Here is a 27,793-nt window from a genome sequence, read left to right as displayed (position 1 = left end):
TTGTTTTGTGGAGGTGGAAGTCTCAGATCCTGTCAGAGTTCTAGCTGTGAAATAATACATTATGTATAGTAATTGGGGCACTTGGAATATTTAGTTATCACCACAACTTCCTAAGAAAGAGTAATGGTGGTGTACTTTCTCCCTTTTGACTCTGGATAAAAACTGGGTTTGTTCGTTACATAGCTGTGAAGGTTTGGAATTGACTTTTATATACAGATTACAGGTGTATGTATTTTAACTCCTAGCACCTTTTAGGACTGTGGAACCAAGTCTTCTGCTTTCCACGGAAATAACTTCTGGGTTATGTGTATTTTCTTAGACATCTTGATTCATTTTAGTTTGCTGAAACTTTAAATTATTAGCCACAATTACAGTATTTTCTGTGGTAAGAAAATGTGTAGAAGAGGAGGGTTTTGTGTGTGTTTGAGCTAACAGCCTAATTAGCAGATCAAGCAGGGGGGCTTTGTTTCTAAATCCTCCTGAAATAGTCTGTTTTTAGACTGGCAAGCAGTTAATAGTGCCAATCATGAGTTCTTACTTTGCACAGCTGCATGAAACAATGGATTATACCTGGCTGTGTATAACTTAAAACTTGTGTTGAATTACCAGAGCTGCTGAAACAGAATTAGCTTGGGGATCCTGGATGACAGTGCCCTATGTTAATCTGGTAGTTTGTAATGCAAAGCAGGGCTGTGGAGTCGCACATAAAACCTCCGACTCTGACTCGTTTAATTATATATCGATATAGGAAATAAATAAATAAATAAATTTCCTATATATTTCCTACATTGACTGCAAGCACGCAACTTTTTAGAACCCTATCCTGTTAGAGCCTGGGTCTAAATACTATAGCTAAGACATTCTGGTTTTTTAATTTTATTTATTAAAGAAGCCCAAAAATGAAAACAATGAGGTTATATTTTTATCGCAACACTGTATACAATAGCCTACAACGTTATATTGCTTTACGCTTCTTGTATAGCTCATTTTTCTAAAATCCAAATAAAAATCTCCTTTACTTTGTTACGTGATATGCTCTCAGTAGACCCGTGTACAACTTGCACACGTTCTAATGAGACTCACACTCACACACTTGTAAGGAATCTTTAGACATTGTTCATAGAGCGTCTGCGGCTAAGTAAGGTGATTCTTATCTAAATTAATTGCTTGACCTAACCTTGTGATTGCTGTCAGCCCCATTCCTGTGTTTTTTTCCTCATCTCTGGGGATGGAGGGGTGAAGACACCTTGACTGTTGACTACCTCAAAATGGAGTCTGTACTGCTCACTCACAGGAGAGCTACTTCGTAACAACTTATTTTATTCAGTTAAAAGTGAAAGTTTGTTTTTGTGCTTCCTTTCCTTCCTCCCCCTACTCCCTCCCTCATACACCCCAAAAAACTCTTCCCCCACAAACTATTGGGCGGTATAGAAATGTAATAAATAAATAAATAAACAACCCAGCGGGGCCCAACGCTTACTGCAACCAGCCAAGATTACCAAACTCCTTCTTGTGCTTAGAACTCACATGCTTGGAGCACCTGAGTCATGGTGACTTGTCTGAGCCTGCCTGTGAAGGAACAGTGGCACTCTGGAAAAGGTGGCACACTGATCCATCTTTTTCTCTGCTGTTGCCGATTCGCTGAGGGGGTCTGAATTTCTCTGGCCAGCTGGACTGAGAATCTGGGATTTTTGTCTAACCAACCAGAATATTTTGGAATTGGCTGGAATCCAGAATAATCTTGGTTTTCAGGGACATATCGCAACTCTATATACAACTTAAATTTATTAGGAGTCAGAGACTCCAACTCCAGTAACCCAAGAATTGCTTCTGACTCGGACTCCATGACTCCGACTCCAACTCCACAGCCCTGAAAAAATATTGCCTTCCCTTATATAATACCCCGCTGAGTTACACAAGTGCTCTCCTTCAGTAGTTATACATTGTGGAGCAAATGCAACCACAAACAAACAGCAACTAAGGAAATTACTATACACAATGGTGGACATATGTTGTGGAACCCTGCACTAAGACAGTGCAAGCCTCAAATTGAAATGCTTTTTTCTACTGCAAGTTCATGTCAGAATTTCTATTTCTGAACCATGTTGGGAATTTCTTGCATTTCAGCCTGTGTGTACGTGTGTGTAAAGTGCACCCAAAGGCCATAATTCCAAGAAGGCAACTTGAAATCTGCCAAAATATAAGTTGAGTGAATATATAGATCCAAACTATGCCAGCCATATATTTTTTTGGTACTAACTTTAATGGTAACATGCTTCATTTCAGTCAAACATTTTAATATCAAATCCCCTAGAATTGTGAGGTAAGATTTTGATTCTGTCACAAATTCTTTCATAGTAGTGCTCCACATCTTCCTGTCTTTTGGTATGGATGTCAGTAGTAGGGAAATCTAACCTGCTCAGTTCCTTAAATATTCAGGTATCTAAATCCCATACATTTGATCCCTTCAGTATGATCAGTGAATGTCAGAGAGGTTTGCTTACCTAATATTGCTCAATATCGATTATTACTTTTTCCTATTACTGATTTTACTGCATTGGTGTCACCTTTCTGGTACTTTTCTTAAGTGTCCACATTATATTATAACATCTTAACTTGCAAACAATTCTGCTAATATCAACAAATTTCTGCCTATTTTCTCATAGGAATCCTCGTAAAGCTGAATACCTTTCAACTAATCAAAGCCAAATAGCTTCTTGGACGAATTAAATAGAAATGCCCACTTCACTCAGCTATGAAGCATGACTCCATTCGATAAGGATCTAGAATAAGCAATTTATAGGTGTGCTACAAAATAACACTTAGTTGCTAGGGCTCCTGCATTAAGCTGTGTTGTGAATATATAATTATGGCTTCCTTTTTACTCCGCGTTTCTCAAAAATTGTCATATCAGTTTATTGAGCTTTGATCACAGCAGTAGTTTGAAGTCAGGAGGCTATTTGAGTGGTACTTGCTGTATTCATGGATTCGTTGGGACTGATGCTAACTCGTTCTGACTTCAGGCAGTGCAACAAATGATCAGTGGTGCTTAAAATAACTATTGTAGCTGTGCATAGTGTATTTTCTGGATGTACTGGCTCCTTGTATGTTCCCTAGCTTCCTGTTATTCCTCTAATAGTCTTATGGCTCTTTTCCATAGGTTAGTAGAACCTAGTAGCTATGGAAAGCAGAAAAAACACTATATTGTATGTATAAAATTGGGTTTAAGAGAATCACTCATGCTATGTTACCCTTGGAATTCCAGTGTGTCCACTATGATACAGCTACCTTGCTGAAACTAAACAAGTCTTGTATAGTCTATGTCTAGGTGGAAGACTGCTTGGGAACCCTATGCCCATTGCCTTGAGCTCTATGGAGAAAAGACAGGATATAAATGTAAATACGCTAGTAATCTAAATTATACAAATAAAGCAAACATGTTTATTTTGTTTGTGTTTATATCAATTTAGGTTTTCCTAGTTGTGTTTTTCTTTCCATATTCCAGGGCAGCTTTGGTATGAGCTAAGCCCGGTGAATCCTGACACAAATTAAGGGAAGGAAGAGGAGATAATGCTTACAGTTAGGAAGGGGGGGTTGTGAGAGAGGGGGAAACACTTTTTGTAAGAATTATGGGAAGGAAAGTGAGAGGGGAAAAACCGAGTGGATTTTATATGGAGGGGAATAGAATATCTGTGTTCTCTAGTTGTAGTTTGTGGGCAGCATTGGTGGAGCCTCACTTCTAAAGAGAGGTGCTGCAGCTTTAACTTGTGCGGGAGCTTGTGCTATCACTCTGCAAACTTAGTTTCTTAATTCTAATTGTGTGGGGAGGAAGGAGGCTGTAGTTGCTCAGTGGCTGGGCTAATACGCTGCATATGTTGAGAGGCCCTCTTTATTGTTATTTCTGCTTTAAAAAATTCTGTTGTAAACTGTCCCAGCCAGCCACCCTGCATGAGTTTGGACATCACAACAACCCATGCCCAGCGAGGGTAATTATGCTAATTAGATGGCCCATGACCAGAGTGTCTTATTGGAGACAATTATCTTGCTAGAGGAAATTCTGCAGACACTAACACCCTCCCCCCCCCCCCCCCCGAGGAAGGTCTTTGAATAAAGTAGTGGCTGAAACGTGTTGGACTTTGTGAAAATAAATTATTTGCATCCTGAGAACCCATGTTTCCTTTTTTCTGACCTGTCTTGGATGCTCTCCTCCTTTTGGTTTTGGTCCTTCAACCAACCACCAGCAGGACTTCTGTCTTGTTTGAATTGATCTTCAGTTGATTGGCCCTCAGCCAGTCCATTACCACACCCTGTGCCAAGAAAAAAATCTGAAACCTATATGAATTACAAAGATTTGTATTATTTGTCTGTTGGTTTAATTTTTTTTACTGTTTTACATAGTTCCTGTTTTGCTAGTCATGGGGATGGCAAGATCCTGGATAAGGCACTGAAACCTCATCCCCAAGCCACTAGGAATCTTTCAGTCATCCTGCTTTCTAAAACAACAGCAGTCATTGTCCGCCCACCCCACTTCTCAAACATATCTTAACTCTCTTAAGTGCTAGGATGCCCCCTTTTATGAAAACAGAACTTTTTGACTGAATTCTGCATCCCACACCAATATGGAATTACAGCATGCACTCAGTCCTGATGATAATTCACAAAGAAGCTTAGCATCCTTGCCTAGTTCCTTTCAGGTTAACATGTATAGGGATCCTTCTTTGTCACATGAATGACCTACAAGAACAGTTGTGTTAATAATGGAGAAAGTAACTTTATTTTTTCTTATTTGAACTCTGTGCCTTATTTTAAAAGGTAAAGCTACATAGTAATTGTAAATTTCCCTTTTTTAATACTGTACTGAAACATATTTGAGAATTTAAACCACCAAAAAGAAGAGAGTTATTTGACACTTTAAACATAGAGAATATAAACGTGTAAGTCTTGTGCCACCTTGAAGACTCTTTGTTGTTCTCTTCGTGAAACTTAAGGTTCCCAGTCTGTTACATCCAAACACAAGTGCTAATAGTTTTCCAGAGTGTCTGGGGGAGGGCAGGTGGAGCCTTTACTTCTTAATGTCTATATGTTTGTGGGTAGTTATATGGCAATATTAGAATGCTATTTTTTATTATTTCTAGAAAGCCGAGATGAAAATGGCAAGACCCAGAGAGCTGACAGTCTTATTGTAAAGAAAATGAAGAAAAAGAAGAAAAAGAAACATAGAGAAGACATGAGGGGGAGGCATCTGAAAATGTACAACAAAGAAGTACAGACAGTATGTGCTGGTCTTACCCGTATCAGTGAAGAGATTTTGACTCCAGGGGAGAGCGATAACTTGGAAGAGAACAAGGAATCTTTTAGGTATCTAAAAGATGAACAGCTGTGTCAGTTGAATTTTGGCATGCAGGAATATAGGATACCCCAGGGGGTGCAATCTCCATTTACTACCCACCAGGAGCATTCTGTTCGTAACAGCTTCTTAAAAACAGGCACTAAATTTAGTAATTTCATTCATGAAGAGCATCAGTCAAATGGAGGAGCTCTGGTTCTTCATGCCTACATGGACGAACTCTCATTTTTGTCTCCAGTGGAGATGGAGAGATTTGCAGAAGAATTTCTTGCTTTGACATTCAGTGAAAATGAGAAAAATGCAGCCTACTATGCTCTAGCTATAGTTCATGGGGCAGCTGCCTACTTGCCAGACTTCTTGGATTACTTTGCTTTTAATTTTCCTAACACTCCAGTGAAAATGGAAATCCTTGGCAAGAAGGATATTGAAACAACCACCATTTCAAACTTTCACACTCAGGTAAGAGAACTTTTCTTAAAAATCTTAAAGGACTGTAATTGAGTATTTAACTATCCTGAGAATCTTACAGTGATGGGGGAAAGTTTAAGAGAAGTACTGTGGCAGAAAGCTGAGCCAAAATTAAATTACTTGTTGATTGGTGACTCCTGCTGCCTCCACTACCCTTCTAGGTTGAGCCTCAAACATCCATCTAAACTACATTTTTTTGGAAAAACCTATATTCCAGTACCATCACCCATACACTTTAGCTGCATATGGGACATTTCCTATGCTTTCAAGTTATATGTAGCTGCTTTGGGGATATCAAGTCTTCTTCTGAGTACCTTACCACCACAGCTAGTATTAGAGATCTACAATTCAGAAAACTTGAAGCTTGGGGAAAAAAACAATTTTCCTAGGTGGAGGTATCAAATTGAAAAATATGCAATACCTTTTTTTTTTAACATCCCTTACATGTTAGTTTAGGAACATAAAAGTTGTTGAAGTTGTTTGCACAGAGAATTATCTTGTTTGATTTATTAAATTTAAAAGTAAACATTATTCAAATAAACTTACTAAATGAATTTACTTTTAAATGTTTTTAATTTTATTGCAAATGGAGCTACAATCTGCTGTATGCTAAGGAATCTGGCTTTTTTTTTGGCCAGTTTATGAGAAGTAGGCAAAAAGGAAAACAGAAGAAACAAACAATGTTACAATAAAGCAAAGTTATTATTAAAGTTTATTTATTTCTTATCAATACTTATATACTGCTTAATATATCCCTAAGTGATTTACATATAAATGTTAAATTTAAAATATGCTGATAAAAATAATTTGCAATTTCAGTAATAGTACAAAACAATACAAGGAGCGGTAAGATGAAGCAGCATATGATTAAGTGCAATTCATTACAAGCCAGCGAAAGCCTTGGTGAACAAGTGCATTTTCAGGAGGCATTTGAAACATACCAAGTTTTCTGCCTCCAGAACTGCACAGGGGAGGGTTTTTCAGAGAGTGGCCACTGTGGCTGAGAAGTCCTGCTGTCAAGATATTATGAGGTGACATTCTGTTGACTGTAGAACAACCAAAAGGCTTAAGAACATAAGTGCCATGCTAGGTCAGACCAAGGGTCCATCTAGTCCACCTCTCTGCTCACACCGTGGCCAACCAGCCATCGGCCAGGGATCAACAAGCAGGACATGGTGCAACAGCACCCTCCCACCCATGTTCCCCAGCAACTGGTGCACCCAGGCTACTGCCTCGAATACTGGAGATAGCACACAAGCATCAGGGCTAGTAGCCATTGATAGCCTTTGCCTCCAGGAATTTATCCAACCCCTTTTGAAGCCATCTAAATTGGTGGCCATCACTACATCTTGTGGTAGTGAGTTCCATAATTTAACTATGCACTGTGTGAAGAAGTACTTCCTTTTCTTTGTCCTGGATCTCTTTCCAGTCAGCTTCATGGTATGTCGCCTGGTTCTAGTATTTTGAGAGAGGGAGAAAAATGTCTCCGTATCCACATTCTCCATACCATGGATAATTTTGTACACCTCTATCATGACTCCCCTTAGTCTCTTTTTTTCCAAGCTAAACAATCCCAGTTGGTGTAAGCTTCCCTCATAGGGGAGGTGCTCCAGTCCCTAAATCATTTTAGTTGCCCTTTTCTGAACTTTTTCCAGCTCTATAATATCCCTTTTTAGGTGTGACCAGAACTGTACACAGTATTCTAAGTGTGGTCACACCAAAGTTTTGTATAAGGGCAGTGTGATACTTGCCATTTTATTCTCAATTCCTTTTCTTATAATGCCTAACATGGAGTTTGCTTTCTTTACAGCGGATGCACAGTGGGTAGACATTTTCATCGAGTTGTTCACCACAATCCCAAGATCTCTTTCTTGTTCAGTCACTGCCAGCTCAGATCCCATTAGGTTATACTTGAAGTTATTTTTTTTTTTTGCCCCAACATACGTCACCTTACTCTTGCTTACATCGAACTGCATCTGCCAGTTGGATGCCCACTCTCCCAGCTTGGAGAGATCCCTTTGGAGCTCTTCACAATCCTTTTGTGTTTTAACAACCTTAAATAATTTGGTGTCATCAGCAAACTTGGCCACTTCACTGCTCACTCCTAATTCCAGATCATTTATGAACAAGTTGAAAAGAATTCCTCTGAAGTTTTTAAAGGTTGGCTAGGTATAAGGGAAGGTGGTCTGCTAGATAGCTAGTCCCAAGTGGTTTAGGGCTTTATATGGCAATAACATAACCTTGAACATGGCTTGGTAGCTAATAGGCAACCAGTGCAGTTTTTTTAAATACAGGTTTTATGTGAACACAGCTGAGTGTCCCAGTGAAACCCTGACTGCTGCATTCTACACTAGCTACAGCTTCTGAACCATTCACAAAGTCAGCCCCACATAGAGTGCATTACAGTAGTCTAATCATGAGATTACCAGTGCATGAATCACTATGGCTAGGCTGTCTCTATCCAGGAAGAGGCATAGTTGGTGACTGCTGCTATTGCTATTATAACTCCATTTCAGCGTTAAAACGTTTGGCATCTACCAAAAATTATAGCTGGCAAAGGTTAGGATACTTTGCAGGAGCAGACAGCTGCTCTCTCTGTGTGCATGATTCTTCATAACCTGCCTGGTAGCACATGACATTAGGCCTCTGTATGTCTGTTGCTGACCAAAGGAACAACATGGATAAGGGGTTCCATGTTCCCAGGAGGCAAAAAACCTCAATGTGAATTCTGATTACTGTAGAAATGTTGAGAAATTAACAGTTCAATCTAATGTAATTTTTGTGAACCGCCCAGAGAGCTTCGGCTATTGGGCGGTATAGAAATGTAATAATAAATAAATAAATAAATAAATGTATTTTTGCCTAAAAGTAACAGCCCCACTTATTTTTGAGGTAACTTACTCCCAAGTTACTGTGCACAGGATAGAAGCTGGGGAAAGCAATCCTATGTGGGGGCAAAGGTGAGGAGTTACATGACAGATGATCCACCACTTCCAAACCCTGCTAGTTTGCTACAGCCAGGGCAGGAGTTGGGAATGGTGTGTGTGTGTGTGTGTGTGTGTGTGTGTATGACACAGAAAGTAGACTTTGACTGTTTGTCCTGGTGGTCCTTCCTTTCTTGTATTTTCCCTGCCCTTATGGGGCCTGTTCCTGAGCTTTTCACGGTCTAGCTCCTTCCTATCTCTCCTCTCTCATCTCACACTATTGCCCCGCTCGTGCTCTTCGCTCCTCTGATGCCATGTTTCTCGCCTGCCCAAGGGCCTCTACTTCCCTTGCTCGGCTCCGTCCATTTTCTTCTGCTGCCCCTTACGCCTGGAACGCTCTTCCAGAACATTTGAGAACTACAAGTTCAACCGCAGCTTTTAAAGCTCAACTAAAAACTTTTCTTTTTCCTAAAGCTTTTAAAACTTGATGTTGTGCAGACTTTATACTGTTAGTTTTACCCTACCCTGTGCCTGCTTACCCTACCCTGTGCCTGTTTGCATTCTCTTCCCCTCCTTATTGTTTTACTATGATTTTATTAGATTGTAAGCCTATGCGGCAGAGTCTTGCTATTTACTGTTTTACTCTGTACAGCACCATGTACATTGATGGTGCTATATAAATAAATAAATAAATAAATAATAATAATAATAATAAAGGGAGCTTTGGATCTGGTGGATCCATGGCTGCACTCAACTGATCCCTGGAACATCCTGAATTTCCTGCCAAGAAATACTTTCGTAAGCCGCCGTGAGTGCCTATTTTGGCTGAATGGCAGCATAAAAATGCTTAAATAAATAAATAAATAAATAAAATAACACTGCTGGCAGTAGATCAATGCCTGTGGATTCTGCTGCAGGTGTGCTGGGGGCTTTGGGACAGACATACCACCCCACTGGTGCAGCTCCTCTCTGCCAGCCTCCCATAGTGGTTAACCCCTGGAATAAATGACAGGAGCTTTAAAAATGTTACAGAATTAATTTTATTATATTTAACACAATTAAGTTTGTTTTGGATTTTATTCTCCCATTTTATAAATAAATGTATTGGTTTACCTGTATTTAAGTTCTGGCTGTTTGTTTTGCAATGATACTGTCCCCTCCCCCACTACATACCCTAAGGCCCCTTCCTCACAAAACTGCTGGTTATTATCCTGAGGCTGCAAACCCATATCCATTTATATGCATGTTCTTTAATATTTATCAGCCTACGCTGTGTAGTATATGCAGAAAATAAGTTCTGAGAGTGTCTGATCTCAGATGGAACCAGTACAAGAAAGATGAAACTACCACAGGAAAGATGCATCCCAATTGCTAGGAGAAAAGGAGGACAAAAGAGGCGGGAAAAGCTAACAGCTGGAGTTGGTTGATTTAAAGCAAGGCAATTTAAATCATGATTAAATCAACAAGAGAAGGCAGATTTAAATCATGTTTTACATACATTGATATATTTCCTAAACAATGATAAAAAATCAGACTAAACCAAGCTACAGTGTAATGTGACTACTATACTAAGTTAGTGTAATCCTATACATGGTACTCCAAAGTAAGCCCCATTGAGTTCAATGGACCTTACTCCCACGTAAATAGAAATTGGATTGCAGCCTTAATTTACAGCTAAATATTTGCACTGCTGTTTATTACAGCCAGGTGGTCCATTTCTTTGTCCCACTGTGTACATTCTCTACTCTTCCCTTTTTTATGTGTATAGGGAACATCTAAAATTTCCATAAAGAGGTTTTTTTCCCCTTACAACTAGCATTCACGATGTCTTGTGAGGTTTAGGCTGCAGTCCTACATGCACTTAACTTGGAATAAGCTCCAATAAATACAATGAGACTTCAGAACAGACACATATAGGATTATACTGTGGAAAGATAGGAATCTGTACACTGGACAATTTTGTGTTCTCATCTCTGATGTTGTTCCTTTCAGCTTTTCTCTGCCTTAACTCAGCCCCACCCTCACAAGGAGAAAGTAGCAAACAAAAATTGAATGCTCATGACTGATACCACCTTCAGTTTTTGTTAAGATCTCATTGTACGGTCTGATACAGACCGAAACATACAGTTTAGAGCTGTTATGAAGCATACAGTCTAGAGCTGCCAATCTAGAGACTACAATTCCCATGACGGCCATGCTGGCTGGGAATGATAGGAGTTGGTCCAACACATCTGGAGGATGCCAGGTTGGGGAAGGCTTGTTCAGCGAAGTTTATTTTCATCAGGGGAAAATAACATGTCTGTGTTTAGTAGGTTTTAAATACTCATATTTGAGAAATGATCAAATGTGTTCTTCATTTACATGAGAAATCTCCTCTGATAAAGTATCTTCATTGATTATAACTACAGAGCTAACATGCTTATATCTATGAAAGAAAATAGATTATTATTAATATATAGTTGTTTAAGAAAAACTTTGTTTACTTCTTTAAAATACAAATTTAAAAACACATAAATCATGAACTGTTATCCTGCTAACAGCTCTTTAAGACTATGGGGATTTATGTTTCTTGATTTATAAACAGTTCACATAGTAGGGTAGAGCAGGACTAGAAAAAGAGACAGAAGCAGGGAAGAAAAAGCTTTGCTCCAAAAGAGCAAAGAAAATGTGCTCAGCTGCACCTGCCTCTGCCTCCTACCCCACTTCCTCATGGACAGTTTTGCTGTGAGAGCCACATAGCAATGAAACTAAATATAGTGGCAGCTTGGTACTGTATTTAAGTGTGTGTGTGTTACAGAGTTTCTTCTAGAGCGCAATGAAACCATGAACTAATATTTTATTTATTAATTTACATTTATATATTACCTTTCCTCCAAGGATCTCAAAGTAATGTATATGGTTTTCTCTCCACATTTTATTCTTGCAATGACATATGAGGTAGGCTAGGCTGATTTGAGTGACTGGGTAGTCACCCATTGAGCATTATGGTTAAGCGGTGACTTAAATTTAGGTCTCCCCAGTTTTGGTAGAGAGTATGTGTACATGGTTGTTTTTTGTAATGTACTGAATTTTATTAGACTTTTCTAAATTCTACTGCTGTCCTGTAGATTTACAGGTTTTCCACTTCATTGATCATAATGATTCATGTATATGAGGGCTTAGGAAATGATAAGCTATTCCTTCAAAATGTGCACTTCAGTTCTTGTTATATTTCTGAGATTTAATCTCTGGTTACTAGGTATGCCTGGACACATTTCTTGTTCTGAGTGTTATATTGCTTGGCTGGTACCTGGCTGCGAACTTCAGATGCAACTTTCAGAGCTGCTTCTATTGACCTGGCATAAGCTGGAACTACTGGGCTTGACCATATTATGGAGAAGAGAAGGGGCTGACTTGAAGCAGCTACAGTATGTTTTGCACTGTTGCCCATTATCCCCACCTAATTCTAGCTGTGTGTCTTACTCAGCATGGACTGCAACTAACTTCGAGTTTCTAATGTGCTCTATCCTAAGTGATGTTACTCACTTGTAACATTGTCTTTGTGTTTCTGAGATTGATTTATATTCTTACTTCCAGTCAATCTGCTTGCCCTGGGCATTAAACCTAATGCCTGTATTTTAAAATTTGTAACTATTTTTGCCCTTCTGATGCAGCGGTAGGGAACCTATGCCCTCGAGATGCTTCTGGACTACAGCTACTTGGATATTTAAATTGAGCTGCTAATTTACTGAAACTAAATTGGGTAGGATTAGAGTTAACCAAAAGAATGACTACTTGTTCCTTTAGGATAGATAGCACATTGTCATCCTTCTCAACCATGGGCAGATACAGTCAGGGAAGACACTTGGACTTTTTAGTATTCTGGTACAAAAAAAGTCCCAGAAATCAAGCCTTGTGGATTTGTTTTGTTGACAAGAGATTGCTTAAAGGCCTTGGACTAGTGTTTGGTTTTGGACTTGGTTGAAAGTACCATTTTCCTGCCCAACTTAGAAAGCTTTATTTTTCTTAGAACTTATTGGATTGTGTCTCCCCAGAAAATGAGTGAAATGGGGATTTCCAGATTTGTTTCCAGTTTGGTGTATTCCTCTCTAATCTTTTTCAGGGTGGTAGATGGTATTGTTTGGGAACCTGCCTAGTCTGCTAGTTTTGATAATCTTATGGTGAACTGTTTTTCTCTGGATCTTCTCATTGTTTGTCATCTTTGGTTCAACTTGTCTGGATTCTGTAAAGTTGTCTACAGCATGGGTAGGCACTCTTTTCGGGCTATAGGGCAAATTTAGCTGTTTGAGAAATTGACCTGGGCACTGCCACAAAGTGGAACTGCTATGGGAGGTGTGGCTAGTCTCAAAGGACAAATAAACCTGCTCAAAAGATTGAGTACAAGCAAAACATTTTTTGAGAGCCAACACACTAAACTCTTTTGAACCTATAGTTTTCAACCCCAGGAAAAACACAGAAGGCAAGCTCTTAATTAACTCAACATGGGTTATCATGTGTCTGGTGGTTGTTTTTTTAACCTGTGATGGTTTATTTGGCCAGAATAACCCACTCTGATAACCAACAGTCTGTAGAGTGGGTTATTTAACCCATCATGGGTTATCAAGTTGTGTGGTGGTCACTGGGTTATTTTGGCTGGCTACAGAACTGTGTAGCTGCTGCTCTGTTCTTCACTGGCTTACTGCTTAGGAACACATTAAAGTGACCAAGCCAGCAATGTATAGGAGGCACAGTGTGAGGTTTGGTCCAGAGCTTGCAGACCCCCAAGGTTTTATAGGTGTCTCCCATTTTTTTGGTGCACTTGAGATTTTTGATGCTTTCACAGTTGGTGCACTGAGTTTTCCTATTGCATTGGGTGCCTCCTTAGTAGAGGAGGCAGGCTATGAGGTTTGGTCCTGATCCTGCAAACCCCCAGTTTTTTTAGCCACTTACCCCTTTTTGGTGCACTAGGGATTTTTGCTCTACTGGAGTAAATGCACAGGGGGTTGATGGTGGCTCAGATGCCTCCCAACTAGGAGAGCTGTGTGTGGAGTTTGTACCTGATTCTGCAACCTTCAGGATATTCTAGCCATTTCCCCCTTTTTGGTACACTCAGGATTTTCCCTTCTTGGTGAGTAATCGCATAGGTGTTTAATGGTGGATTGGGTGCCTGCTGTCTGAGAGAGGCTGTATATGAAGTTTTGTCCTGATCCTGTGAACTTCCAGCGCTTCAGAGGTGAAACACTACCACTGTTTGGGTGGGAGGACTGCAGCAGGACAGGGGGCTCGGGGGGAGGGGGCTGAGTCAAATTACACACAAAAACTTAATAAGCTACTTCGCTTATTAGCCTGCCCACGTCCCTCCAAAATCTGCCCTAAATGAATCATAGAATAGTAGAGTTAGAAGGGGCTATACGGCCATCGAGTCCAAATGCTTGACCTCCCTCCCTCTCTCTCTCTCTCTCACTCACACACATCTCCATCCATTTAGGCTTACACATGGACAGCCTTCCCTAGCCCTCCCCTCAGTTGGTTCCAGCTCGCTCCCCGAACTCTTCCTGCTGGATTCCCCGCAGCTGGCATACCTGCTGCTTTCTTTAGCTCCTCACAGCTTACCAGAAAGAAGTGACAGTAGTCCCTGTCTTTCTTCCCTTATTTTTCTTGGTGGCTCGGCGTGCTGCAGAGGACAGCAATGCTCTGGAGCCGCCTACTGTATTCATTTCCTAAGGATGGCTCTGTGTGATCCAGAGGTATTCATGGGAAATGAAAATGGAAGTGGTTGGAGGCTCTCACTTTGCTTGAAGCAATCCCAGCTGCCAGTAAGAAAAAATAAAATAAAATAGTCAGCTCAGCGGGTGCCAAGAAAAGCGTCTGGGGTGCACTGGTGCCTGAAGGCATCATGTTGCCTACCCTTAGTCTACAATCATTCAGTTTTTTTTTTATGTTTTCTTGTGCTGGATGGTAAGGCTCTCCCTGTAGATAAGCAAGGTTTACAAGCATCAACTGTATCGTCATGATTATGCTTATTTATATTGTTGTTGCTGTTTTAATATTGTATTGCATATTGGATTTATTTATGTGCACTGCCCTGAAATCCATTTTTAGATGAAGGTGCAGTTTATAAAATTTTTGCCAGGAAGACTCTGCCTATTGTTTAGGCAATCTACCTAAGTATGCATTCCCCCCACTATATACAATCAATTTCAGTATTCTTCTATACTTTACAGTAACGTAGCACACTGTTTTAAGTAGCTTAAATACTGTGTCATAGAATAAAAATGCACTTTCACTCTCTATATGTATAGGTCAGTCGAACATACTGCTGTGGAACCTACAGAGCAGGTCCGATGAGGCAGATCAGTCTTGTTGGAGCAGTGGATGAAGAAGTTGGAGATTATTTTCCAGAATTTCTTGATATGTTGGAAGAATCACCATTTCTTAGAGTAAGAACTAACTTTTGGTTATTGCAAACTTTTACCTTACTTTTAAACTACAAAGTGACGGAATAGTTAAGTTGGAAAACAAAATCATGAGGTTCTAATAAATTGAACATAGCTAGGTTAGTAGAAATCTAGTTTTGTAAAAACAAATATTTTTGTATATTTGTGTATAAATTGGGTTTTTTATAAGGAAGTTGTGCCTATGTTTACAAGGGGTCAAAAGCATTTTGTCTTTCTGACTACTTGACTTTTCTTTTGTGATATACAGATGACTTTGCCTTGGGGTACTCTTTCTAGCCTCAGACTTCAATGCAGGTCACAAAGCGATGATGGCCCCATAATGTGGGTAAGGCCAGGAGAACAGATGATCCCAACAGCTGATATGCCAAAGTCACCTTTCAAAAGACGCAGGTAATACTTAAAGGGAAAATTTATAGCTGGGAGGAAAGTTGGGTTTGAATTCCCATTTTATAACTCTGGTCTCTAACTGATTATATCATCAAATGAGTTCACGTTTTTCTCATTTCTTGCAGAAACTAAGCTTAAGTATATATTACAGAAATGAATGCATATTCCCCCTTTTAAGCTTGCCACCTCCTTCCTTCCCTTCTGTCTGTTCATGTGTAATTTATTAGATTATAAATTCCTCAGGAGACCTGTCCTGTTCAGTAAGGTGCTAAGAACATTGGTGCTGCATACAATTAAGAAATGTACTTTAGGCCTGTAGAGCATTGTCCCTTCTTGATCAGAGCAGCATATTTTTCTGTCTTTATGGTCTCTGGTTTCTTAATTTCTTTCTACTTTGGAAAACAGAACCTTGTCTCACCATTTAAATCATGATATTAGCATAGGAAACTTTAAACTGATAAAAGAAATAGTACCTTAATTATGCACAGGTATCTCGTTCTGCTGATCTGAGTGCATCGAGAGGTAGCTCCACACAGGAGTGGACAAACCACTGTTCTGAAGTCCAAGCCATTTATGTTTCAGAGATTAGAGTTCATCTACGTTTTGGTTTCCTTCCTATTACTTATTTATTTCATCTCATTTCTATACTGCCTAACAGCCAAGGCTCTTGGGAGGTTAACAACAATCCATTAAAAACAAAAACAAAAATACAACGTTATAAAACATGATCTAATTTTTCTTTTTAAGATACAAAATTAAAAGCAATTAAATAGCTAAAACCCATTTCAATGCAATTTCAATTACAGACCTGTTCAAGACAGCTGAAACAAATTCTCCATTATATGCCATTAAATGCCTGGGCATAGAGAGCAGTCTTCACCTGACGCCAAAAAGATGACAGTGTTGGCTCCAGGTGGGCCTCAGTGGGGAACACTGCAAGTCACTAAGGCCACCTGAGCCTCAAGTGATAAAGACAGCTCCAGGAGAATCCACAAGCTACAAACCTGCTCCTTCAAGAGGAGTGCAGCCCCATTCAGGACAGGTTGAACAGTCACCATCCGGTCAGGAGAACCAACCATTAACAGCATCTCAGTCTTGTCTAGATTAAGCTTCAGTTTATTATCCCTCAACCAGTCCATTGTCACAGCCAGGCACTGATTTAGCACATCTACAGCCTCACCTGATGAGGATGGAAAAAAGAAGTAGAGATCTACAAGTATCAACAGGGCCACACTCCTCCTGGCCCTCTCCTGACATAGGTCATTATACAGGGTGACCAATACTGTTTCCGTGCCAAAACTCGACCTGAAACCTGACTGTGGTGGATCCAGATAATTGGTCTTATCCAAGAGAGTCTAGAGTTGGTTGGCCACCACTCACTCAAGGATGTTGGCCAGGAAAGGAAATTTGCCACCAGCCTAAAATTGCTAAGTTAGAATCATAGAATAGTAGAGTTGGAAGGGACCTCTAAGGCCATCGAGTTCAACCCCCCTGCTCAATGCAGGAGGACCAGAGAGAATTTTTTCAGGAGTGGTCTCACCACTGCCTCTTTCAGGTGGGACCACCCCCTCTTGTAAGGAGGCATTGATTACCACCCTGGCTCAGTTGTCTGTTGCTTCCCTGCTGGCTTTTATAAGCCAAGAGGGGCAAGGATCCAGTACGGTTGCATGAACCTGTTCAAGCGTTTTGTTAACATCCACGAGCTGAAACCCATCCAAGAAAACTGGACCAGGCTGTACTCTAGGAACTTCACCTGGTTCACCTTCTGTAACACTGGAATCTAAGTCCCGGAAGGTGCAAGATATTTTATTCTGGGAGTTTCTAGCAAGTATATTACAGCGGGCCTCAGATGGGTCCATAGTGTCCTTAAGGCCAACATGTAATAGGCCCTGGACAACCCTAAAGAGCTCCCCTGGGCAGCACATGGGAGATTGAATAATGACAGTGAAATATTGTTTCCTTGCTGCCTTTACTGCCTGTGGTATAGGCGATCATAGGCACATACCAGTGTTTGACTGCATCCATTAGTAGTAGTTCTCCATCTACACTCCAGCTGTCTGCTATTTTGTTTCATTGCTCTCAGTTCTGGGGTATAACACATTGCACTAGGATATAGGTATTTATTATGGACTGTACTTCTGCACCAGTACAAATTATGGCATTAACACTGGAGTGTCCCTGAAATTCAAGCATACAGCCAAATAATACTTTTGATGGTATGAAATGGTTAACCTTTAAATGGTAAGACATTGATGGTTTTCTGTGACATAGGTGGATAATCTTTAAGGATTGTTGGCTTTTGTGAGGCTTATTTGTGTATTATATCAAAGATTTAAAATGTGAAATTATAGAGAAGTTTTTATAGCTCTTGATTATTAAAAATATATTAGGGGACAGTACAAGATAACTAGTACTTTGCATAAACATATTTTCTGTAGTAGTTTCATGGATTTTACTGAATTATCAGAGATTTATGGCTTGGAACCTTTACTTTCTTTCCTTTTTAGTCAAGATTAAATCTGAAGCTACAGTTAAATCCCAGAATATCAAATTAATGTCTATATAGTAATGCAACAAAAGCCAGGGAAGCATTTTTCACTGTTTTATATGGCAATACTAACAGCTTTCTTCCTCTCCACTTCACAGATCAATGAATGAAATAAAAAACCTCCAGTATCTACCTCGGACCAGCGAACCCCGTGAAGTTCTCTTTGAAGACAGAACAAGAGCACATGCTGATCATGTTGGGCAAGGGTTTGACTGGCAGAGTACAGCTGCTGTTGGAGTGCTGAAAGCTGTACAGTTTGGTGAATGGTAAATGTCATAGAAGGTTGGAATAGATGGACTTCTTTTCAGCAGCTCCTACTTCTCATCAAATTAATTTTTAGTAAAAGCCACTTTTTCTTGAAATTCTTAAAAACCAATTATTTGTGAAAGGACAATCTTAAATTTGAGAGATCCAAATTTCTGAAAACTGGTGGTGTATTCCTTTGATTGTGGCTTTCACATTAAGAATTTCATTACTTCACTGCAAACTCTTTGGGAAGGGTAATTTGTATGCAGGACTTGAAGAACCAGGAAAAAAGAACATATGTAAAAAACAACATTACATCTGATTTTTTTTTAATGCCTTAAAATGTTAGAAGTTATCAGTTTTTGTCTTTTGTATAAGGCTTAAGCAATTATTGTAGATGAGGGGCTTTCAAACTCGGTTATAGTAAACTTCCCTGACCGAAATTAAACCCTGAACTAAAATAGCAACAGAAAGAAAATGCAGCTTTGTTTTCTATGTACATGCTTCTGGATGGTCAAGGGCCATGGAAGGTAAAAGCAGAGTAACAATATGTTTTGGGGAAAATGGCCTCTTTGAAAAATGGAGAATTCTAATATACTTGGGGGATTAATCTACTAATCTAATAAGGGGGAGGGCTTTCTCAGTGGTGCCCCCCCCAATGGAATGAGCTCCCCAGAGAGACCAGCATGGTGCCAACATTGTCATCTCTTCAGCACCAGGTTAAGACTACCATCTACTCCCAGGCATTTAATGATATATGATGATGGGACATTCATGCCAGTTGTCTAAACCGGTCTAGTATTTTATTGAAACTGTTTTTAGCTGTCTAAATTGTTTTAAGTTTTGGATATTTTAATTTTTATGCTGCATTTTATTGTCCAATGAATTGTTGTAAACCGCCCAGAGAGCTTCAGCAATTGGGTGGTATAGAAATGAAATTTGTTGTTGTCATCATCATCATCATCATCATCATCCACTACCAACAACAACAATAATATGAAGGGGAGGGTATATTGTTTCTTCTGCTGCACCCTTTTCAGGATTTTGGAGTGGCATCCTGGCCCAATCAAAGCATACATTTAGAACAATAATCAACCACATCTGAACTTGTATAATTCTCAAGAGGTCTGATTGCACATTTTAAAATTTATTTTTAAAATCTTCATTTCTATAGGAGTGACCAGCCTCGTATAACCAAAGATGTAGTTTGTTTTCATGCTGAGGACTTCACTGATGTCGTTCAAAGACTTCAGTTGGATCTGCACGAACCTCCAGTGTCACAGGTAGTCAACATTCTTATTGAAACTTAAGCTTGCAAAGCATAATGTTGAAAGCTTTGTCCTACTGCTCTTTTATTGTTGTTCTTTGACTATGAAATAATGTCTCCAGAATGTGACACACAAACTTAAAATGCAGACATGCTCTGTTTGCTACTTAACGTTTGTCAAAATAGCCTATTCCCTACCATAAAGCAGGATTGTCCATTCACCAGATATAACAACAGAGCATGTTGAGAAATATTCCAGGCATTGCTTAGCAGTGCCTTGAACCAATACTTCATCAGAAATGCCTTGCCAAGTATACTTAATAATTGGCATTTGACCTTACTATACCCATGTTACATTGGTGTCTCAGTCATTTAGGAAAAACAAAAACAAATATCCCCACAAACGAACACCAGTTCCCCAGAATTCCATTCCACATCTTCAGTCAATGTATGACCACCACCTGAATTTTGCTGAAATGACATGACTGGATGTAGTTCTCTCCAAAGTATAGCTTTAACGTTGATGCTTTTGCCCAGTTGCTAGCAGTGTCTTTTTTTGCTTGGTTCTTGAGTGCATTGAAGTTTCAGTGCTTTTACATTGTGTAACATCAAGCCAATTCACATATTAGCTTTGTAATTAGACATTATATGAGTAGAACCAAGCTGTAAGATCAGAATTTGAGGCCCTGCTCTCTAGGTCATCATACTTGTTTTCATTTGATTAAATGGGCCAGTTCGCACAATCAAATAAGCTAACTGTGGCTTATGGGCTGTTGTAGGGTTATGGGAGAGTTGTTTCCTCCTCCAAAAAGCCATGCTAGCTGGGTTTGGATGACATGACAAGCTGTGCCTGGGTGGTGATTATGGAAATTGCACCTGGGATGCACTGCAATTTAAGACATGATGGCTTATTTTGATTGTGTGAACCTGTGTGTTGTGTGTGCGTGTACGTGCATGGGGTGTGTGTGTTCTTCATTTTAAGCTGTTTTGAGAGATCATTTTTGAAAAGTGGGATACAGATGTAAATAAATGTTGAGAGCAGAAAGGCCTTGAATTGACCAGGAAGTGCTTTTGAGCAGCTAAATCAGATTTGTGGATAAAATGGTGCTTCCCTTGACTCGCAAAGCTTCTCTATGATGGAAAGCCAAAGCTGTGGTATGACTAGCTCAAGCGTAAGAATTGGAAGTTTAGAGAGTTCCTCACTTGCCCCAATCTAATATAAAACGTAGCTGTGTGCCATTATTAAATACTGCAGCTGTTTGAATCGCGTGCCTCCTGCTACAATAGAAATTCCACTATGTGCTAGCCTAATAAATATTGTACTTGCTTCATTGTGTAGTAACAGCTGCAATTGAAGACTGTTGGTATTTATGGCGCTTTTAAGACATAATGTTAAAAGAGGTGTGAGGAACCTATAGCCCTCCAAGTATTGTTGGACTACAATCCCACCCTCCCTGACAATTGACCATGATGCCTGGGTCTGATGGGAATTGTAGTTTAACAACGTTTGGAGGTTCCTCACAACTCCGCTAACACTCCTCTCTTTACTGAGTTAAATAGTTATTTTGTGTCTAATGCCTAATAAAGCCAAAATGGTTTATAGGGCAGATATCTGTACCACAGTCTAAATGCACATTTTGAATGCAACATATTATTTACCCCTAACTTCTTTTCTTCCTTAGTGTGTTCAATGGGTCGATGAAGCTAAGCTAAACCAAATGAGACGAGAAGGGATTCGCTATGCTAGAATCCAGCTATGTGACAATGACATCTACTTCATCCCAAGAAATGTCATCCATCAATTCAAGACAGTGTCAGCTGTCTGCAGTTTAGCTTGGCATATAAGACTCAAACAATACTATCCTGCAGGGGAAAATTCTCAAAATACAGAAAGCATTTCAAATAAGGACAGTAGCATCTGTGACAAGATGAAATCAGAAGGTGAAGATCAGTGTGTGCTTATGACAAAGGAGTCTGAAGAAGTAGGAAGAGAAGTACAGACTGCAACAATGGAATCACCATCATTGTTTTCGTCTCTGTCGTGACTTGTCCTGCAACAAGATAAGCTGGCTCAGCCCCAGTTTTTTAAACTAGAATCAGATCCACAGGATGATCATATGTACTCTCTTGTGTGATATGTACATAACCATATACATTTTTAAACAGCTTTTTAAATTTTTGATGTGAAGTTATAGTTTTATAACTGGGTTACGTTTTATTGGAGAAATCTTGCCTATAATTCTATAAAGAAAGGTGACATTCCAAAATGTCAGGCATATCTTTTTTACACAGATTATGCAAAGTTAGAGTTGTATTTTACTCCCTTAGTACAGCATGTAGTAGTAGTGGACTACATTTTTTGTGTTTTTTGTTTTTAAGGAATGAGGTAATAGTTCAGCACCACCTCAATATTTTTTTTTCTTCAGGAACATCCAAGTATTTAACACTTGGTAAATTGGATACCCTTCCATCTATTTTACCCTTAGCTTTCAGCATAAAAGGGATGGTTTCTGTGGAAGATTCACAAAGTGACTCTCCCATTTGATTAATTGCTTGAATGAAAGAGAAAGCACAGCACTTTTAATGATCAATGACATTTGTGTGTGTGAGAGACTTTGAAAGCCTGGAGGGAGCTCAGATTACCAGCAGTGTAGATTAATTCTTTTACCAACACATTCTCAAAGAAGTTGATGTATGAGATTAGTAGCAGAGTGTATGATGTAATAACTGACACAACACTTCCCGTATCTCTGCTTTTAATGTGTGGGAATATTGCTTTTTTAATATCTTCCCTAACTGCATAAAGTAACACTAGTGTCTAATGAAACTGTTGGCGGCCTCTCTAAGGAAACTGCTGTCTTTGAGCACTTTAAGGCTTTACAATATTCTAACCAACTTGGTGGCTTGTTTAATTCACAGCAGGCATCTGAGAGGGAAACCATCAGCTCCTTTGCATTGATGCACTTAATCCAGTAGAATAGGCTTAAGGATATATATTGGTTGCCTTTATTCTCAGAAATTCTATATTGCTGTTTCACAATAAATTATCACATATGGACTGCTGTTTCCACATGTAATGCTTGGGTACCCTAATGCTGTGTTGGAAGATTAAATGGCACATGCTAGTATGCTCACTATCATTAGCTAACATCGTTTAGCACTCACATTATATTTCCCAATATTAACTATAGTCAAGTTTCACTCATTGTCTGTATACTGAATTACATTTATTTCTGGTACTAGAAACAGGCCCCTCACATGTAGGATGTAAACTTCATTAAGGTGTAATCAAAGGTGTTAAAAGCAACTCTCTTTTTGTGGAGTAGGGGAGAGATCCAGAGCACTACACCAATGCAAACAAAGAAAGCAGCTATGTTTATTTCAGTGCATCTTTGATATCAGTCGTTTAGAAAAACTGCAAATATTAATGTTTATAATAGCAATTACTTTGTGCAATATTGTTTTGTGTAGATTATATGCATATTAGCACCTCTGTGTAGAGGACACAGTTTTAAACCAATATCAAAATAATCAGAAAATATTGCAGTGATTTAGATAGAACCTGTATTACTCCTGATATATACACGTATATGTATTGTCTTTAGTGCATACCTGAAGACAAATAGAAAATATTTCAACTTAACATGAATTTTCAGATTGGAGTGGTGGTGACTTGTTGAGTAATCTGTGTAAATAAGGTGTTAGGAAGAAAATCCTTTTACAAAAGGTAATGTGTTTTTATGCAGGAGTGTAGCTTTTAATCTTAACAAAAAAATTCTAGGTTGACCAATACTGGTTCAGAAAATAACCTCTCTGTACTCTGGCTTTTTCCACTTTTTTACTCTTGTCCAGAAGAATTTTCATAAGCTTTAATGGGCTGTGCAAAGTAAAAATTCTTCACAGGCAATATGAGTTTCAGTGCATCATTTATATTTGACCAATTCCATCTTTATTTTTGCATTTCTCTTCCATTCATTTTACTAGTCTTCCAAGCATTGATTTCCCTTCACCTATGTGTTGTAAATGGCCATGTAAGCAAAGATTTCTCTTGGGCATTTCAACTAGCATGGGTAAATGTCACCTGCAAGACAGCACTGTGTATAATCACTCAGGAATTGGGAAAAAAAATTGAAAGACCTTAACAGTTGAAGGGAAAACTGTTCATCACTTGTCTTTCCCTGTTTTGTAATACAACTTCTAAAATGTATAAGCCAACAAATTTTAAATCTAACAATGTGCACCCATATTCTTTAATGGTGATTTAAAATGTGAAAGAGTTAAGATGGAAACAGTGGATCCAATTATGCCTCTCCAGGAATGGAAGGGATTGTTCCTGGAATCAAGTGGAGGTTTCCCACTGGAAGAAGCCAGGAGGTGGCAATTCTCATTGATTCCCACTAACCCCAAGAATCCAGTGCCATATCCCATGCTGTTCTGAAGGATCTCTCAGGCCTTCGAAGCAACTTTTCAGGGGGCTGCAGGGGAAGGAGTAATTGGCAAAAATCACCACCCTGCTCCCTTTCTCCAGCACGAGTGGAACTCTGTTGAACACAAGTCTGGATCCAACCTATTAGTTGTAAATTTTTCTGTATACAGTAAATTACAGCAGTAGACATAGAGCAGAAGTTTGTTTTTAAAATGGAGGTATAGCTTACTAAAGGGGTATGAGGCAATCATTTGACCTTTTTTTTTTGCCCAAACTACCAGGAATGTTAAGTAGATGGAGAAACTTGAATCAATGTTCAGTAGTTTTCCAGCCCAAGATTTCAATGTCAAAATTATACTACATTCATGCAGTATTTTGAGTAGACATATTACAAACATTTAAAAGTACCTCAAACATCTTTCTTTCCTGTTCACTTTTCTTAATTTCACTTTACATATAATCTTTTATAGAAATACTTTTGCAGTGTCTTAAATGGTTTAAAAGTACAAATTTGTCATTACTAAATTCTAGGACCAAGTACAAAAGTGCTCCATGCATGGACTTCTGTGCATCCACCAGAACTATGCTGATTTCCCTGTCTGCAGCCCTTTGTACAATATTGCACTCCAGAGAGCCCTTTGAGATCCTGGAGTGGCTTTTCTGGTGGAATAAGGGGCTGCAGAGGGAGAGGAGGCTGAAAAGCCCTAGCGCATGCATGGCTCTCTCGATTTTTGCTTAAGTCTCTCTCTATAGGAGAGAGAAAACAGTCTGTGGGTTTTATGTGGTGATAGATAATTTTATCTGAGTGGATAAGGAAGACTAATACAAATATCTGAGTGAATAATAATGGAGTACTATGGACCTGAAAAAATGAATGACTGCTTGGGTTCAAATTGTCAATATGGCTAGATTTATTTGGGGAACATATCTTTAGCTCTTAGAAAAAAGATTTTTAAAGATATCTCAGGAAGTTGTTGGGAGATAACTTGTACTGCTGTGAGAATTTCAGAAATTTACCTTGCCAAATTAATTGATACTTTAATGCCTAGATGTTTTGCAAATATAATTTAAAGCCAACAAGAAATCTTATTTTATAAGTTATAGAGTATATGGATATGATAATTACAAAATTGAGTGAAGTTCAAAGGCAGAATTATATTTAGATTTATTTTATTATAAGTAACTGGCCAGTTGGGAAGACATTTCTCTCTAACTTCTGTAATTGTTGAATACCTGTTATACATCCAGTATATCCTGCCTCATGTTTGAACAATTTGCTAAATACTTGTAGTTTCACAAGCATGGTTCTTGTCTAAAGATCCTGAGCAATTCTAAGTTGAAAACGGGGGGCTCTCCTCTAATTTATTAAACTTATTGTTCCTTTATTAAGAACCAACAAGGTGTTAATTTGTGTTCAGTAATAGTTCTATTGGGCCAATGATCCATTTAGCAAAAGTAAAATTAAGAAATAAGTGAACAAGGCATTTCATATCCCCTCTCAAATATTTCTGAACAGTTATATAAATAATTTGACATGTTCTCTTCCATGAAGGTTGAACATGCGTAAGAGTCATGCAAGATTTAAGAGACACGTAAGTGTTATTATACAGGTTTCCCATGCAGAAAAAGGGCTCTTGTTTTGTTAGTAGTTTTCCTACATGTGAAGACTTAGCTGATTGTCAAGAGACAGGAAAGTTCATTTATTGTCAGAGCCCCAGGGTGGACATTTGTTTTTCTCATGCTGCCATTCACATGCTTGAATTTATTCTGAGTGGTAAGCTCTTTTCACTTGGGGCACAATCTAACCCAAGTTAAGCGCCTTTAAGTCTGACTGATTTTAGATGGGAGATAAGCAGGTGCTTAACTCCTTACTGAAATCAATGGAACTTTAAATGTGTTTAATGTTGGCAGGATTGTACTCTTTTTTCCTTAAAAATGCTGAGTATTTATAGCCATATTGGTTGTGTCTGAAAGTTGCTATGAGTGGGGATGTTCATCTTTCAGCTCCTGAAAGCTTTGTATTGTAGATAAACTTTGTTGGTCCAATAAATAACTTTCCAATAACGTTATGGCCTTCCATTGATATACATACTAGTTTTAGGACCCAACAGCACATGTAGTTGAGAAGGGGCTTCTCTTAATATAGCACTTTCAATTCTGTCTAAGCAAATACTTATACTTATCTACATGTTGTATAAAATAGATTTGTGGAGTGTTTTGTGATTAAATTCAGTTTTGATTGGCAGCTAAGATATTTTTCTGTGGTTTTAATATATCTAAGGTCTTTGCATATAGAGGATATGTACAAATTGCCTGGAAGACTGTTTTTTGCTTTGTGTGGCCTTAGTATATTTATTGACATTTAGCAAGTGTTTTAAAGAGGTTTTTATATTAGTGTAAACTGATGGGAAAATTTTAAGCCTCTCTGTGAATAATCCTCTAACGCAGTGCATTTCTTTTAGTAGCTGACTGTACAAGCGTATCACTGTTAAAGCTATTTCTTTGTAAAAAAAAAAATAGTACAATGGAATGCATAGATTTTTTCCCCCCTTGTAAAGTATTTTTTTAATAAACAGAAGTCTGATTTGTCCTTAATGAAAACTGCTATTTGGCAGAAAGCCCTGTGCTTGAGAACATTGGGCAGGGTGGAATAAATCAGGAAGGGCACTAGAAGTTATAACCTTAAAACTGTATACTAATTAGTCTCCGTGAACTACAGGATGTGGAATAACTGTTAGGCTTTCCAGATTCTTTGCAGTGACATATATACATGATATACCAACTCATTCTGATATAGTGGCATTATCCACTAAGTCTACATTGTGATACCGTATTTCTTCGATAGTAAGAGGCACACTAATTTCAGTACCATCAACAAAAAAAACCCCTAAAACACACCCGTGATTCTAAGAGGCACCCCATTTTTAGAGATGTTTATATGGGAAAAAAGTGTGTCTTAGGATCGAAGAAATAGGCTATAAAGATTGCCAAAAATGGCCTTTAAAATGGAGCTGAATAGACCCTGTGAGCTCTATGAGCAATTAAAAGTGTAATAAGGCTTGGACTACTTCCTCTGAGAGTAGAGTTCTACAGTTACATATTAGCTTTATACCTGTGTCATGTGGACTTTGAACATGTAAAATATATCAAGATGATGTTCTCAGTCTTAGAAATCATACAAGAGAGATCCCCTCCAAGACATATGGTGTATGTTCCATTGTTTTAGTTTCCAGTATGACTGCCAATCTATGTTGGGGCAAATACAACTGCATCTTTGTGTTCAGAGTTACTGTTGTATACTTGGTACCTTTAATAATTTTCTATAAAAATAATTCTGAACATTACTATGCTTTGCCTTTCAAAAGTTAATTATATTTTATTCAAATCACATCAGCTGTGGCTTGCTACTACAGAGACTCTGCTGTATATCTTTGAAGAATATTCCTAGCAAGAGATGATGTAGAAGTTGGAGCTCCTACTGTTTCTCCAATGTTCCTTTCCTCTTTATGTTTGCCCTAGCCTAAAGCTGGATTTATGGTACCTACACCTGGTGAAGTATAGGCTGACAAATGGCTGGTGGAGGATTGCATTTGTAGATGCATCCTTTCCTTACTGCCTCAGCACCTTTTAAAAAGGTGAAGAAAAAACTCCAAAATTACATCTCCATAACCCTTATGCTGAAAACAGCACTAAGTGCTAGGCAAGTTGGGTGGGAGGGTGCTGCTGCAGGTATGTCCTGCTTG

At 38.8% G+C, this 27,793-nt stretch overlaps 2 protein-coding genes across 2 annotated transcripts in view; both read left to right on the top strand.

The window, feature by feature from the left end:
- RSBN1 (round spermatid basic protein 1) overlaps positions 1-26,376 on the top strand; it is a 32,724-nt gene extending 6,348 nt beyond the window's left edge. The window contains exons 2-7 of the mRNA XM_063143508.1: positions 5,136-5,806; positions 15,021-15,158; positions 15,424-15,566; positions 18,210-18,377; positions 19,532-19,640; positions 21,307-26,376. Coding sequence (XP_062999578.1) covers positions 5,136-5,806; positions 15,021-15,158; positions 15,424-15,566; positions 18,210-18,377; positions 19,532-19,640; positions 21,307-21,669 — 1,592 coding nt within the window. The 3' untranslated portion in view covers positions 21,670-26,376. The remainder of the gene's footprint in view (positions 1-5,135; positions 5,807-15,020; positions 15,159-15,423; positions 15,567-18,209; positions 18,378-19,531; positions 19,641-21,306) is intronic.
- PHTF1 (putative homeodomain transcription factor 1) overlaps positions 1-27,793 on the top strand; it is a 156,589-nt gene that overhangs the window by 100,522 nt on the left and 28,274 nt on the right. The gene's annotated exons all lie outside the window — the stretch shown is intronic.

This window comes from Elgaria multicarinata, chromosome 1 (assembly GCF_023053635.1).
Source record: "Elgaria multicarinata webbii isolate HBS135686 ecotype San Diego chromosome 1, rElgMul1.1.pri, whole genome shotgun sequence".
Classification (NCBI taxonomy): Eukaryota; Metazoa; Chordata; class Lepidosauria; order Squamata; family Anguidae; genus Elgaria; species Elgaria multicarinata.
The sequence above is the reverse complement of the archived record's forward strand: the minus strand, read 5'-3'. Positions and strand labels throughout refer to the sequence as shown.